We start from the raw sequence: 14,681 nt of genomic DNA, 5'->3' as shown, positions 1-14,681 counted from the left end.
TCCTGGTGGCTCATGTAGTATTCGTGTATGGTATGGTATGATCTGATATGGTATGAATTGAAAGACATGGGGCGTTGTCTTGGAAGAAGAATAACGGATGATAGGGAGGGTAACGAACCGTGGGAGTACTAACAAAAGGAACAGAGAACAGAGAACAGAAACGGCGAACAGAAAAGGAATCAACATAAAATACGTGAAACATGCATAGCTCATTCCTTCATTCATTCATCATCATATTGCCACATATGCTACATAAATCATGCACGTCATGAACCTTCATCATCAATAGTCAGTCATCAACAAACAGTGGAAATCAACACAAAATCAACATCAGATCCAGTCCAGGCTGGCTAGGCCACCTCGCCGGCTACATATACATGCGCGCCCGGGAACAGCCCCGTCAGTCCGGCGTAGCAGCCCCAGTACCAATCGTCGTTGATGTTTTCGGCCTCGGTGATCTCTGCGCCGCGCGGGAACATCAGTTCGTCTTGGACTCCGTCTTCGGGGTACCAGGACCATAGGGCGTGGACAATTAGTCCGACGCCGCCGTCGGGTGGATATCGACGGGTGGTAGACGATGGATTTTGTGATGACAGTGCCGGGGTGGATAGAGAAAAGGGTGAAGGGCTGGCAATGGGTGTGCTTGGTTCGGAAGCCCGGTCACGGTCGTTCATCGTCCAGGGTCGCATCCGCGAGGCCTTTTTCCGTCGCTCAGAGCCCTCTTTCCAGCTCCAGTCGCCGGATCCGACTTCAGGAGAGGCGATGTTGTGGTTCGAAGAAAAGTGCGCGGTGACTGGGGTGGCTGCGGGGGAGGGCTGCAGGTGGTCGTCGTTGAGGGCGCGGCCACCAACAAGATCGCGGACGACGACTCGTCGTTGGCCCTCTTCATGTTCTTCGAATCCAACGACGGTCATGCGGTGACCCTTGAGGCAGCGGCGCCAGCCGTTGTGGCCGTTTTCTTTGCGAATCTTGCCAATCGCCACGAGACGGAAGTAGCAGTTGGTGCAAATATCGTAGTCACCATCATTGCATTGGAGACAGTGGAAGCGAGGGGTAGAGTCTGGGATCGGATGGGCACAGATGTCACAGTTCGTAGCGATGGAGAGGATTTTGTAAGTTTCCGGGGAGCGGGAGGGAGAATTGTTGTCGGTGGAGGTTGGAGATGGAGAGGAGTGCGGGCTGCGCACCATGCGGCAGATGGGAAGAAGGGCGTGCGTGCAGCACCGGCCTTGATTAACGCAGCGGTTGCAGAACCCCCAATCGCCTTCGTTGCATTGATGGCACTTCCAGTAGCAGTCATTTGCCGGGGACTGGCAGCTGTCGCAGAAGAAACCGGTGATCAATCTGTTGGTAGGGTCGTCGGTGGTGAGGACTCGTCCGTCTCGATCAGAGCGGTAAGCCGAGTCTGGGGCACGGCGGTACTGGCAGGACAAGAGGATGTGTTGTTGTGAACTAGACGGCTGGGGATGGCCGCTTGAGGAAGCGAGGATTCGTTCAAAGCTCGCTTCTGCGGATGCTCCGAAGCCTGTCCAGTTCAAACACCCGCGACCGAGGTGATAGCATCTAGCGCAGAGGTGATATTCGCCGCCATTGCATGTTCGGCATTTCTTGTGTACATCGTATTGAATGTTGGCCTTCCCACATCGGTCGCATGATATGGATGGTTCCTTGTAAGTGGTCGATCGAGGTGCATTGGATCGAGACGAAGATGGTCGGGAGCGTGCCTCTGATCTGCCTGGGCCGACCTCGGCTACCAGAGAACTGATTGCAGGTGCAGTCACCCCAGAACTTGCTGGCCAGGAACCAGTGCGTGTACTCTGCTCGGGCGATGCCACCACTCGCGGAGAATCGATCGATAATCTTCCTGGGCGTCGAATTGCACGCTCCCTAGTGCCCTCCACCCAGATGTTCGGAACATTCTGCTCAGATGCTGTAGCGCGTCGGGACCGTGGCGCAGACGAATCGTTCCTGACCCGTGCAGCTTGCGAGTTTCGAGGACGCTCAGCGACCACATCACTGGACGACCGGGCTGCAGGTCTCAATGAGATCTCTGACGAAGACGCCGGGTTTGCAGGTACAGGTGACGTTCGCCGTTGGCTGCTACCCTGGTCCGACAATCGCCTCTGATGACCGGGTGCCCCGTTGCGCGACACCAGCGGATCAAGCAGATATGGTCTCGACACAGGAGGATTTCGGCCCGAGTCGTTTTGTGTAGAACTCTCCTGAGGTCTCTGCACTGACTGCGACCGAGCACGAGTCCGCGATGAAGCCTGTCGGGTCTCATCTCTCTCCGACCGCTGCTGCGAACGTGCCCGCAACCTATGCCTCCGCCGATAAGCATCAGCGATGCGTTCACTAAGCTCTTCCTCCTGCGCCGGACCCAGGTTTTCCATATCAATATCATCCAACAGCCCTTCCTCGAGAATTTGCCGCAGAATTTCCTCTTGTATAGCCTCCGTATCTGACAAACTCAACAACGACCGTAGACTAGACTGGTGCTCTATGCGTCTGGTGCGCTCAGAAGCATTATCCGCTGGTCTGCGCCGGGCCGCACGTTCCTCGTCTCGCCGTCGTCGTGACCCATCGGTATCTGCCCCGTCAGTGTGACGAGCCCGAGATGACTGCCTGGACCGATGACCGGTAGCTCTCGTCCGGGCCCGACTGTCCTGCAAACTGAGTTCCCGAACCTCTTCCAGCAACCGCCGATCTTCCTCATCCGACGCCGCAGCGCTCCGTTCCGACGACGGCAGTGTAGGAAACACCGAATCACCATGCTTGTATCTTTGCGCGATCTCCTCCTTTTCCTCCGCCGATCTATCTCGGTCGGGACTGGCCGCTAGAACCATATCTAGCAATGTGGTGACGGTAGCATTGGGGCGGGTTTCGCGGACGACCGCTCGACAGGAGGGACAGGTGAAGCGGACAGACGATCGGGAGCGAGAGGCTTGTGCAGAGAACCATTCTTTCAGACAGGAGCCGCAGAAGGTGTGAAGACAGTCGAGGAGGGTAAGCGGTTGGTAAAGCAGGTCTGTGCAGATCTGGGGAGCGTTAGTATGCATCCATTCCACGCAGGAAAGGTTCATGCGACTAGTGCATTCTCCATCCAGTGTGCTGGAGATTCGAGAATCCACGAAGATTGGACTAGTCGATCCAGTAAGGGACGGTGAGAATCTGGCGGGGAGACGCAGACCGCATTCCGCCAATCCCCCACACTTAAGCCTCACTTTGGATTTTGGTCACTTACCGAGCAGGTGAGTTCCTTTTCCAGGTCCCCGAGACCGGGACTTGGATGGGGTTCGGTCGACATGAGGACGCTGGCTGGGATGGAGAGACGAGCTGAAGCACAAGAGGCAGCGAAGAAGTAGAAGTAGAAGGCGTAAACAGGCGGTGGTTGGAGAACGAATCAATCGGGCGGGCGTCCCACGGGTCGATCGCGGCTCGGATCCACTCATCGTCATCTTCATTTCCTACAGTGAAAGACAGGCACTCACTCGCTATAACTACACAGACACAGACAGAAACACTTCCCGGCAACTGCCTGACCCTCAATCCTTGCCATACTTCTCCTTCTCCCAGAACCAATGATATAAATCCTTCGCATTTCCCTCATCCTCGACATAATCTCCCACCATCTCCGCTGTCTCATTCGACCCCGCCAGGTCTGCTGCGCCCGAACTAGTATCACTTGAAGTCATATCCACCGTCACACCGCCAGCCTGGTGACTCAGAATCTCCTCGGTGCCGCTCCGGGTTCTCTCCGCTAGATCACGAGCACCCTCGCGGGCAGCGTCTGCATACTCCTCTGCTTGTTCGCGGGCGCGCCGAAGCAGCTCCTCCGGCGTCGGGTATCTTCGAAGCGCCACCAGCAGGAGATAATAGCTCTGCACGATCGCCGAATACACCGCGTCCTTGGCCAAGATCGTGAAGCCATGGGAGAAGAACCCTTTGAGAACCTCGCCCGGCAGCCCAGCATAAAGCGCACCAACGCCCTCGGTGCGCGCAATCGCCACCACATGGCTTATAATCGCCGGTGTCAACGAAATCCCCTCATCCTCCTGCTTCTTCTCCCCATTCGCCGTTGAAGTCTGACTCCCAGCAACTTGCGCTCTCGTCTTCGCCATCGAAATCGGATATGTCACCGACGACGCCACCGACTTGCTAACCGCAGCCAACAAGAACGTCGCCATTACAGACGGCCTCTGTCGCTGATTCCTCGGCAACACCGCATACTTCAACACGGCGTTCAAGAAGAACGTAATCGACGGATTCAGCGTCAAAATCAATGAAGCCGAGTACCCTGACCAAAACCCCCTCAGCCCTTTCTCAGCCCTAATCCTCGCCGCAATCTCCCTCGTACTAGCAGAACCCTTCCCGGTCCCCGTCCGCGCCTGCGTCTGCTTCCTCGCCACAATATTCGCCAACGGCGTGGTAAACAACTTTGCAAACGCCCCCGCCAACACCCCAACCACCAACTCATCCAGCACCGGCAAAACGACATGCTTTCTCCTCCTCCCCGCACTCCCGAACCGAGCCTTGATCCTCCGCTGTCGAAAGTACTCATACGCCAAGAAGAACAGAAACGAATCTGCCACCGACTTGACAGTATCCTGCGCAAGGCCGGTATAAAAGCTCCCGATCCCTTCCTGGATGTAGATCTTGCGCGCTGCATCGATCACACCCGTATATTCTCCCTCTCCCGTATCCCCTTCCTCATCACCTCTCGTATCACCCGACTTCCCCTTAGCCCGCCGATTCAGATTCTGGGTTTGCAACCGCGCAACGATCAAACTCAACGGATACGTAGCCACATTCGATAACGCGGCCCCGACCGCACCAGCCAGGGCATTTCCCAACGCCGGGAGAGCCGGACCACTTAATACCGCCGAGGGAGGCTTGGATGGTTGTTCTTCATAGCGGTGGTAGAGTTGGTAGGTATCCTAGGCCATATACCATCCATTAGCACATCCAACCTCATTGTCAAGTCAAGAGAGGAATGAAAGAATGACATCGTAGCGTAGCATACCAACTCCGACTCATACGACACCTTATATTCCGACTCCGATTCCGGCATGGTTAATCACTCTTTGTTCCCACGAAACTCATGCACAATCTCAGCGAGGCGATAATTAATAGATAGGAGTAATGTGCAACCACCACTGCACTGACAATAATCAAAGAAATCGATTCAAATACCCAGGCTGGGAGTGATGATCATGATCATGATACAAGCAGCCTGCATACTATATCCGGATGGACCCATGTATCAGGCCACCATCATACATCCGACAACCCAATGAGATGGATTCAAGGAGATGAGCTCGAGTATAGTAAGTATAAGTATTCCTGGGCAGTGACAGACCCGGCTAGCTGCCTATGATGTGTGCTGCTGGTGGTGTGCTGATGCCTGTGGTTGTGGTTGACCGAGGTTATTTGGTCCAGGCCCTTACGTCATGAGAGGGATGGATGGTGGGTGGGTGGCCTGTGCGGGGCATGTGATTCATCATTCCATGCGATGTATGCATTCCACTGTGCATTGTTAAGGGTTGGATTGTCTGTCAGATTCTGGTGCTGTGTGGGGAATGTAGGTTTTTGTATGGAGCAGTGTCTTGATGGGAGTTGATAGTGTTGTGTGGTTTGGACGGTGACTACGTAGTATATCCGGTGTTCAGTCGGGTATATTTTGCAAGTATGATCTTTATTTTGGTCCATCAGGCCCACAGGCCGTCTAGGTACAATAATGTGAAATTATCCATCCCATCCCATAACGAGCAAGAGTATCAAACCCACGGATGTCATCATCCTAAAACGCAAAGAGAAAAAGAACCCAGCCATCCGAAACCCCATACCGTAGCGTGAAACCCTCAAAGTGAAACCAAATCAAAAGCAAGTATCAGACAGAACCTGTCCATCCAATGTCGAAGTCGATTACGGTGACGACCAGCGACAACAGCAGTGCAGGATCCGATCAGTGGCGCGGAGAGAGATTGCTTAACCACCGAAACCGTACAGGGTGCGGCCTTGGCGCTTAAGGGCGTAGACAACGTCCAGGGAGGTGACGGTCTTGCGCTTGGCGTGCTCGGTGTAGGTGACGGCATCACGGATGACGGATTCGAGGAAAGACTTGAGGACACCACGGGTCTCTTCGTAGATCATGGCAGAGATACGCTTGACACCACCACGACGAGCGAGACGGCGGATAGCAGGCTTGGTGATACCCTGGATGTTGTCACGCAAGATCTTGCGGTGACGCTTGGCGCCACCCTTGCCAAGACCTTTGCCTCCTTTGCCGCCTGTAAGATGAGTGGGTTAGCATAGGGAAGAAAGGGATGCCTAGGTTGAGAGCAGATAGTATAACGGAGTGTAGGTGGGATGAGATGGGATGGGATGGATGGATGGATGGATGAGCCCGCGACACGACGCGTGGTGACAGGTACGCGATCACGTGTCATCAGGGGTGCATCATCAAGATCCCCATCCTCATTTCATTCCCACCACAACGATGACGAGATACTGCATCAAGGAAAATCAAAGCAGAAGATACTCACGTCCAGTCATATTGTGAGAGAGATAAGAGGATTAAGTAAGATGAAAGGAAGATTGGTGGTGGATGAAGTGTGGTGGGCGTAACGCGTTCGGGCCGGTCGCTGAGTCGAGAGGTCGAGAGAAAGCAAAGAAAGGTGGCGGACGGACGAGCAGTCAGCGGTTTATATAGGTTTCGCGGAGGGCGGCAAGCGAGAGCGTGATCTTGCTTCTTGCCCCTTGGAGTGAATGACTAAGCCTCAGAGGGTGATCTGGAAGGGTCAAAAGCAATGGGGAGCCCTGATTGGCGGGACGCGGCCGTCAAAAAGGGCGTTATGAACGACCGCTTTCGAGGTGGTGATTTCGGGCGTTGCGGGTTGGCCCTCGTCCCGCCGCCCGCGCCCTCCGGTCCTGCTGCGCGGCTCAGGCCCCAAGGCTGCGGGTAGTCACGTGAGCCAGGCCCGGCTGTCACTTCCCACACCACTACAGACGATGATGGATCATGCAGGATTCACAGCACGTATTCACAAAAGCACTGCATTCTAATCCGTGCGATTGCATAAATCAGGTAAGTATACCCTCATCAGGTCCTACCCGCTAGTCGCCAACTCTCATAAGTACAGGAAACCCAGCATCGCCACCCCAGCGCATAGACACCGTTTAACCCACGTGCAGAATGTAAAACCAAGTACAAGAAAACAATGGTAAGAGACAATACATGCTCCGGGCACCGTACAGAGCTGCATCCTTAGCAGATAGACAATGAACAACAAATTGCAAATGCATTAGGCCACTTCCATGCGAATACTTTTCCAGTCGAGAATGCTCGCCTCCCCCCGATCCCCGTGAAATGCTGCTCAGGATTAACCTACCACGCTAGTGCATACCATCATATAGAACGCAACTCGGGAAGGACAGAAAAAGACGTAAAATCGTAATCGTTATTGTAGCACAATCATAGCCGCACCCAACGGAAAAACAGCCTCCCTGATGTTTTTGGACAAAAAGCGACGTACAGCCCAGCACGACAAAAGACCCCGCGGTTTATTATACATCGCAAAGGATCCGCCATCTATGCTCAAGCAAGCACATCAACAAGGTAAAGATAACGATGGTAGAGGCGGCTGAGGAGCAACGCCTAATGAGCATGTCGGATCAAATTTCTGCACCACGATGCCGAGATTTCACGTCATGATCAACATCGTTGAAAGAAGGCTGGTCCCCGAGGGTAAAGGAAAATGGCAATTCCGGGCCATGAATAACACAAAGCTATGTAAATATGTAAAACGCGTCCGCGTGGAGAATCGTAAGACTTCAGTCTAAAGCGTATAAGCAGCTTCGCTCATCCTTGGATGATCGTCGGAGTCTTCGTTCCCTTCAGGAAACTATTCTGTAGGGGTTGTAGGTAAGAATATCCGGTGTGGTTCGGGGAGGACGGGGCGGCCGCCATGCGAGGCGATGAACATGGTGAGACTGAACTGGAACTGCTACTGGAACTCGAGCGGCGTTCGTAGTCTCTACATGCTGTGGCAGGACCATCAGCATCGTCTGGGAAATTTGGTCCAGACCCGAAGAAACAGTATTTGTCAACCAACTCTTTGTATATGGAGGACTCGCGATGTGGCTTGCCAGAGATAAGAGTAGAGGGCTTGTGCTGGTCCGAAGGACCTGTTGGTGGGTTATTTTTGCTCAAAGGCGCGTTCTCCTCCCGTGGAATCATCTTCTTTTCCGGCGCCTGGACGGGACCCCCATGGGACGGAGCTTTAGACTTGGCTCGAGCTGTCAGCGTAGTGCGATCATGAGTGGGTTTGGTTCGCATGGCGGCAGACAACGAGGCTTCGAAATCGTAGCGATTGCCAAAGGCCTGGTGGTTTTGCTTATCGCGGCGGATCGGAGCAACTGTCTCAACGTCATGCGGATCATCATCATCACCAGCCAGGGGCTTCTCCTTGCCACCCGCTGGGGGACTGCCAAACGAAATATACTTGTCCATTTCAGCCAAGGCATCGAAGGAAGGAGGCATCGAGTGCGGACGGCTGTTAGAACCAGCAAAGCTTCGGCTCCGAGGCAGGGCAGGACGAGGCTGCGGCGAGGATGGGGACCGGGCCTCCGGCTTCCCTTTTGAAATCTTGTGGAAGTTGATTTGATAGTTCTGTGAGTTGTTGTTGTCCCAGAACTCCTCTCCAGCCACGTTGTAGCGGATGCAGACAAACATGGTTTTCTTTTCCAAGTTTGTCTGATCATCGAGTCTGATATTAAAGGTAAACCGGTCATAAGCATCTTGGGCATGCTTCCGGCGGGCATCGTCATTGTACTCTGCCGAGACCTCAGAAACAGTCTTCCAGTGATCGAGGGTAAACCGGGCCGCAACATGCTTGTGGAAGGCCAGATTTGCGACTCCGACAACCCCAATCATGGTATTCTTATCAGTAGACAGGTACAAGCGCTCCAGTCGGACACGCTGCTTAGCTCGAGCGGCGATGTCTTTGGGGAAGTTCGACAGACGAAGCTCCCATTCAAAAGAAGGTTCGTCCCGATGACCCCTCCGGAACGGGAACTCCTCGGCTGCACCATAATCCTCGACAGGTGATGTGTCTGCACTCACGGCTTGAGGTTTGTCGAGCTGTAGGAAATGACGAATATGTTCCAGCTGAGCATCAAAATGAACCGCCTTGGAGTAAGTCGGAGTCCCAGGCATGCTCGATGGACGGCGTCGAGCCGATGGGGGACGAAGAGCCGGTCTCACAAGCTCCCCTGACTTCTTGCGTACCATGGGATGTCGTACCAGGGGCTCGTCATCTCGATCACTCTCTTCCGGCGAGCTGGTCAAGGCCTCATCTTGTTTGCGGTCAATTGAGGTCTCTGTGGCCGATCGAGAGTGAGATATCTTGCGAGCTTCTCGGGAGAGGGGCAATCGTGGAGGTTGAACCGGGCCACCAGCCATGGCCGTCATGCTCGACGACGGCTGGAGCTCCGGTGACTTTCTCTCCGGGGAGGATACTCGCCTCTGCTCAATGGACCTCACAGCTGCCTCCAGTTTCTCCAGCTGGAGCCCGTCCTGGGGTGAGTATGGCAACTCGTCATCACTAGAGTTCGGCGCTGACTCGGGAGGGGAAATGAGAGCCCCAGGAGGGATAACAGCATCACTTAGGGGAGGTGGCGACTTCCGAATACTGGCATGGGGGTCGATGTCATGATCCACCTTGGAAGGACCGTCCGGGCCTGGGAAGACAAACACCTTGCTATTGGACGGGCTCCTCCGGTGCCTTCGTACATAGGAGGTTGAAGAGTAAGAACGAGGTAGGTGTTGTCGTGGATTATGAGGCACGACAGCGGTAGGAGAGCTGGGGCAGGATTGTGGGGTGAGTTCGGGGCGTTCAATGTCTTGCGCGGAAGGCGACGTCTTCAACGGCGCAGTGTATGGCATCCGGCCGGGCTTGCTTGTGTAAGCGGACACAAGAGTGGACAGGATATGTAGAATGGGAGTTCCACAGAAGTGTAGCTCGTTTCAGGGAAGAAGATTATGAGCAGGAGGCTCCTGATCCTGACAAACGGCGTCTGTTGGTATATTCTGGTTCCCCACGTTAGCCACGCACGGAGGTATACGGCAGCAATATAAAACAGTGGCGAATGCAATTGACTGCAGGGTTGCCTCGTACATGAGCGATCATCACAGGAAGGGGGAGGCGTAGGCAAGAAGAAGTAAAGAAGATCACGCCAGGTGGAGGAAAGTGGTGTGACTTTGATGTCAGAATGTCCCAAGCTATCAGAAGGAGCGTTGGAGGCAAAGCCGGGGTCGGAGGGCGGATACAGCCAACACGGTGTTACCAGACAAACCCTGGGCAGTGGCACAGACGAGAGCGACAAGAATCCCAGACACAAATCACCGCTAGAAGGGCTTCTTATTCCCTCCAGCGACGGAGGCAACCGGAAGGCGAATCGAAATGCGACCAAAGCAGAGGGGGGTTAGAAAGTCCAAAGGACCTACCTTGTGGGCTCGACATCTAGTTGAAACAGAACGTGAAAGGGATTAAAACATCAAGAAAAGAAAGAGCAGAACAATGTGCAGCTGGCGGAAGGATGAGCAGCCGAGCAGGGAATCAATCCGAGGGCAGTGAAGGAGGAGGAAGTAGATACAAAGAAGTGAATCCGAAGGAAACGGGTGAGGATGGATGGGCAATGGAGTATATGAGAAGAGTGACCGGGTGGAGAAAATATTAGGGTGAGCCGCACTTGACGGTAGGAAAGGGAAAATAAATGGAAAAAATAAGGACAAAATTAAAAATAAAAGAAAAAAAATAATAATCAAAACGGAAATAAGCATGGAACGAAAAAAGAATGGTCCCAGGAATGATATTGATAAGGGAGCTCGGACGTCAACCTGAGAGGATCGCAGGCAAGGAAAATTCGGGACGCGGTGGTTCAGTGGTGGTCACCTCTTTGCCAGGGAGGGGCAAATCCCAGCCGACTCGTCGGATTTCCCCTCTCCGGTCAACGGTATTCGTCGCTTCTTTCCCCTGAAGGATGGTTATACCCATTTTAGTGGTCGGAGGGTGGGCAGAAGAGGTCTGTTCCCCTTCACCTTGTTCACTTTCAACTTTCACCGGGGAGAGAAGGGGAGGTTCCCCTCCTGTCATGACGGACAATGTTTCGTGATGACGACCGTTGGAGCAGATAGCTCTTGACACTAGAGCCGGATGGCTATACGAAGCTCCGAGTAAGAACCATGACTAGTGCTACTTGCTCTTGCTCTTACTCTTACTCTTACTCTTACTCTTGCCGCCGTACCCGGAACAAGACGGGGCCATGAGAGGATGATGATGGCGGCGGCGGAGGTGGTATTAGCGGTAAATACGGGTGCTGGGACGCTGCTAGCCAACTTAAAATAGGCGATCGAACGGTCTGGGACTGGGGACGATCCCTCGCCGACCAGTCAGTGCGTTCCGGCCCGGTGGGTCTTTGGAGGGCTATCTCGGTCCTGTAGGCTGGAGTCGTAGCAGGTTCCATCATGGAGGGTTGTATGATTGAAACCCTGGCCGGCTTTTTCGCCTCCCGATCGCATTCTTGCCCTCCCGTACCTTGGGCCCGGATGGCACCATTGGTCGCTGATCTGACACTGTTCCTATCTCCTCCGCCGGCCATTTAGCTTCAGCTGTTGCACCTCAGGGGAGCCATCAATGGCTCAAATGATGCGCGCGACCCTGGATGGGGCGAACGACATACATAGGATAGAGTGGATGATGCTAAAACTAAGTACATCGCTCCAGAGGAGATACATACATGTGGCTAAGGTGGAGGGCAGGTGATCTTCAAGGCTGCATGTCCGGAGTATTCTAGTCCACCTTGTCTTTATCGGTATGTGTGTAACGCTGTATGTGCTACTTTAGTATGATGTACGTGCTCATTCGGAATGCCCAGGATCAAGGCATACGTGCAGCCTCCCGGCCCTTCCCTCGATGTCGCCATACAAAGGACAACCTCCTTTTTCATTTCCATTTCATTCTCATGTCGTTCATGTCGTTCCCCATCCTTCGTCCCACTGCGATCTGCTGCTTATCAGGAAGATGATTAGTTGACTCGCCCGGTTCCACGGAAACACTTATCTCGACAGATAAGCGAATTTGGGTCCTGAAGCCTTCTGCCGACCGAGTTTGGAACCTTGACTGAGAGCAGTTCCCCGACCTTCAAGCAAAGGGTACCTCCGACCGTACAGTTTACGTACGGCAACCATGGTCTCCACCCCCAAGAGTTTCTACTTCCCCCCTCCTCCTCTCTTTCTTTCCTCCAGGCTGCTTCCAGCCTTCCAGGCCCTCCTTAGCGCCAGTCTAAAAGTCGCCACCGCCCAACCAACGGGCCCGGAAGTGGTTTTCAACCAAGAGGCCGTGACGGTCTAGAGGCGGGAAATGTTGGGGGAGCCGTGGGTACCGAACTAATCGTAGCGACGGATGTCTGACATAGTAGTCTGAGGATACTCACGATCATTTGTGTCATTCAAATTAGAATTACATAGTATAATTATAACCTCGCCTGAGACGACGGTGGATTATTGACTGATGCAACCACCACACAGGGCGCAACGCTAGGAGGTGGGTGCAGATTGGTCCTTCTGCTTCGCCAGTGCGCGCACGTTCACCCTCCCTTGTGCTGCAACATCTAATGTACCCTTCAATTATTGAGAGACACCGGTTGTCTTTGCACGAGGGACGATTGATCATCATCTTCTCCGCCTTTCAAACTTTAGGGACCGGGATTCTGGACTGTCCCCTTTTTTGCTTTTCGCCGTTCTCGGACAGATATACTTTTGGGTGGTGTGTGTCAAAGGCTGCGACACGGATGGAAAGAAAGAACGGAAATTAAAAAAAGAAAAATTGCAAGCTGAGCTGCAGGAGTCTCTACAAGCAGGCTGTGTATTCTAACATCCTGTTTGAAGCCGTCTTTGTTCATTCGCGAGGGGGCCGCGGGGGCTAAGGCCGAAGCGGCTAGTAGAGGGCGGTACCCACTCCGGAAGTAGATAGACTGATGTCTGATACAGTCAGGACGTCCGTTAGTCAGGATTTAGCGCTGGTTGGGCCAACATCCAGTTTCCAAGGAAGCCTCGAGTATGACATCAGAAACATGGTTTCCCAGAAAGCACTCGGTCGACTTTCATCAAAGTCTTGTGCTGCTATGTCAGTCGTCACGCTCAAGGTCTGCACAGACCACGGAAGAATTGGAAATTTCGCTGCAGCGCTGCCTTGATCTGGCCAACCGAATGTCGCGCTATCCTGCAGAGGAAATTGATGAGCGAAAAAGAAAAGGATGGAGTTGGTGCTGTGCTCGATTCTTGGCTCCGGCGTCGGGAGTTTTAGTGGCCTGGTCGACGTCGCATTTCTTGGCTGCCGCAACGCATGGGCGGTTGACATTAATCACCAACATACGTACGGTCTAGGAGGGAGGGAGGGAGGGAGGGAAGGAGGGACGCAAAGCACACACGCAGGCATCCTTCCAACTGCGGTGCGATGGACATGCATGGAGAACAGACCAGATAGCTAGCAGTTGACGATAACGCGTGCCCCCTTGGAGATGGGGCCATGCCGATTTCTCATCCGATTCTTCTCCCACAGATGGCTGTCGCAGCGCTGTGTAACGGGCCATTGTCCATTCTTCTTCCCCCTCCCGTCTGGGGGAATTCACTCGGTGACCAGATCCAGGTACCTTGTTCAGTTGTGGGCCTACTCCGTACTCCGTACTAACTGATCGATCGATGACTAGACCTCCTTTTTTCTTTTCGCCCCCGTCAAATGAAACCTTGTGCGGTGACCCCGGTCTAGGTGCACTGGATGGACAGATACTAGTAGTAGGCATCCGCAATGAGTCCCTACCACGGGCCTATGGGCTCGTCTCCCTACGCACGACCACCATGGAACGGGCGCTTGTCTCACTGTCCATCCGGTCTTATCATGTCTCGACTCACCGCACGGCAGGGGCACCCCCTGGCCACTCCTCGCCCATCGTTCAACTCAATTTCTTCGCAGGCTTCAATTGGCTACGTGTCGGATTCGCCACTGACCTGCAAGCCACAGCGGATAGCAATTAATTGGGGGTCCCATGAATGGTACCATGACGGAAATCATATCGGGAGGATCTGGTCGGTCGGAGCGAGGATATTGGATGAAGGCAGGAGTTGAGAGTGTGGTTGAGGGCGATATCTGAAAGCCACCGGCCTTGGCTGGACGGGAACGATCGTGGATGGATCCCTCGGGCTTCTGGTGGTTCCGAACGCGTGAGGTCCGCATAGCGCTCGTCTCATTCGCCCGCAGCTGCACCGGCACGCTAAGGTAGCCTCCACCACTTCTCTTAGTAGATGATCTCGCCTTTCCTCTTCCCTCCCTCTGAGCTGTGAGCAATGACAAGGAGCAGTCAGGCAGGACCCGCCATCCTGCACCTCTCTACATTGCTTGTTTGATGTTGAGTCTCGTCTGCTTGCGTGACTAACAGATGGCTATCGCGCGACCATCAAAATCCACCAGCCCCAGGGGAGGGGAAAGGGGGATCACCCTGCAGCAACGCAACGCAGTGCAGCAATGCAATCACATCAACAAACAATGGCTTTCTTATCCGAAACTCACTACAAAGTTCACAGGGAATTGACGTGCGTACTCCTCATCTCCGACCAGGCGCTA

The 14,681-nt window shown here is 53.9% G+C and overlaps 2 protein-coding genes across 2 annotated transcripts; both read right to left on the bottom strand.

Moving 5' to 3' along the window:
- Positions 1–11: 11 nt before the first annotated feature.
- On the bottom strand, positions 12–5,407 carry BO80DRAFT_506449 (uncharacterized protein). The gene is made up of 5 exons (XM_025724545.1): positions 5,024–5,407; positions 3,562–4,937; positions 3,492–3,500; positions 3,245–3,314; positions 12–3,038 (listed from the first exon to the last, which is right to left on the bottom strand). Exons 1-5 carry the CDS (start codon positions 5,069–5,071, stop codon positions 351–353), a joined length of 4,191 nt encoding a protein of 1,396 aa, XP_025569349.1. The 5' UTR covers positions 5,072–5,407; the 3' UTR covers positions 12–350.
- A 581-nt stretch (positions 5,408–5,988) lies between these two features.
- On the bottom strand, positions 5,989–9,946 carry BO80DRAFT_450589 (protein phosphatase regulator GAC1; the record flags this gene model as incomplete). The annotated part of the gene is made up of 2 exons (XM_025721823.1): positions 5,989–6,290; positions 8,041–9,946. 2 exons carry the CDS (start codon positions 9,944–9,946, stop codon positions 5,989–5,991), a joined length of 2,208 nt encoding a protein of 735 aa, XP_025569348.1.
- Positions 9,947–14,681: the final 4,735 nt, after the last annotated feature.

Source organism: Aspergillus ibericus (genome assembly GCF_003184845.1).
Source record: "Aspergillus ibericus CBS 121593 unplaced genomic scaffold BO80scaffold_89, whole genome shotgun sequence".
NCBI lineage: Eukaryota > Fungi > Ascomycota > Eurotiomycetes > Eurotiales > Aspergillaceae > Aspergillus > Aspergillus ibericus.
The sequence above is the reverse complement of the archived record's forward strand: the minus strand, read 5'-3'. Positions and strand labels throughout refer to the sequence as shown.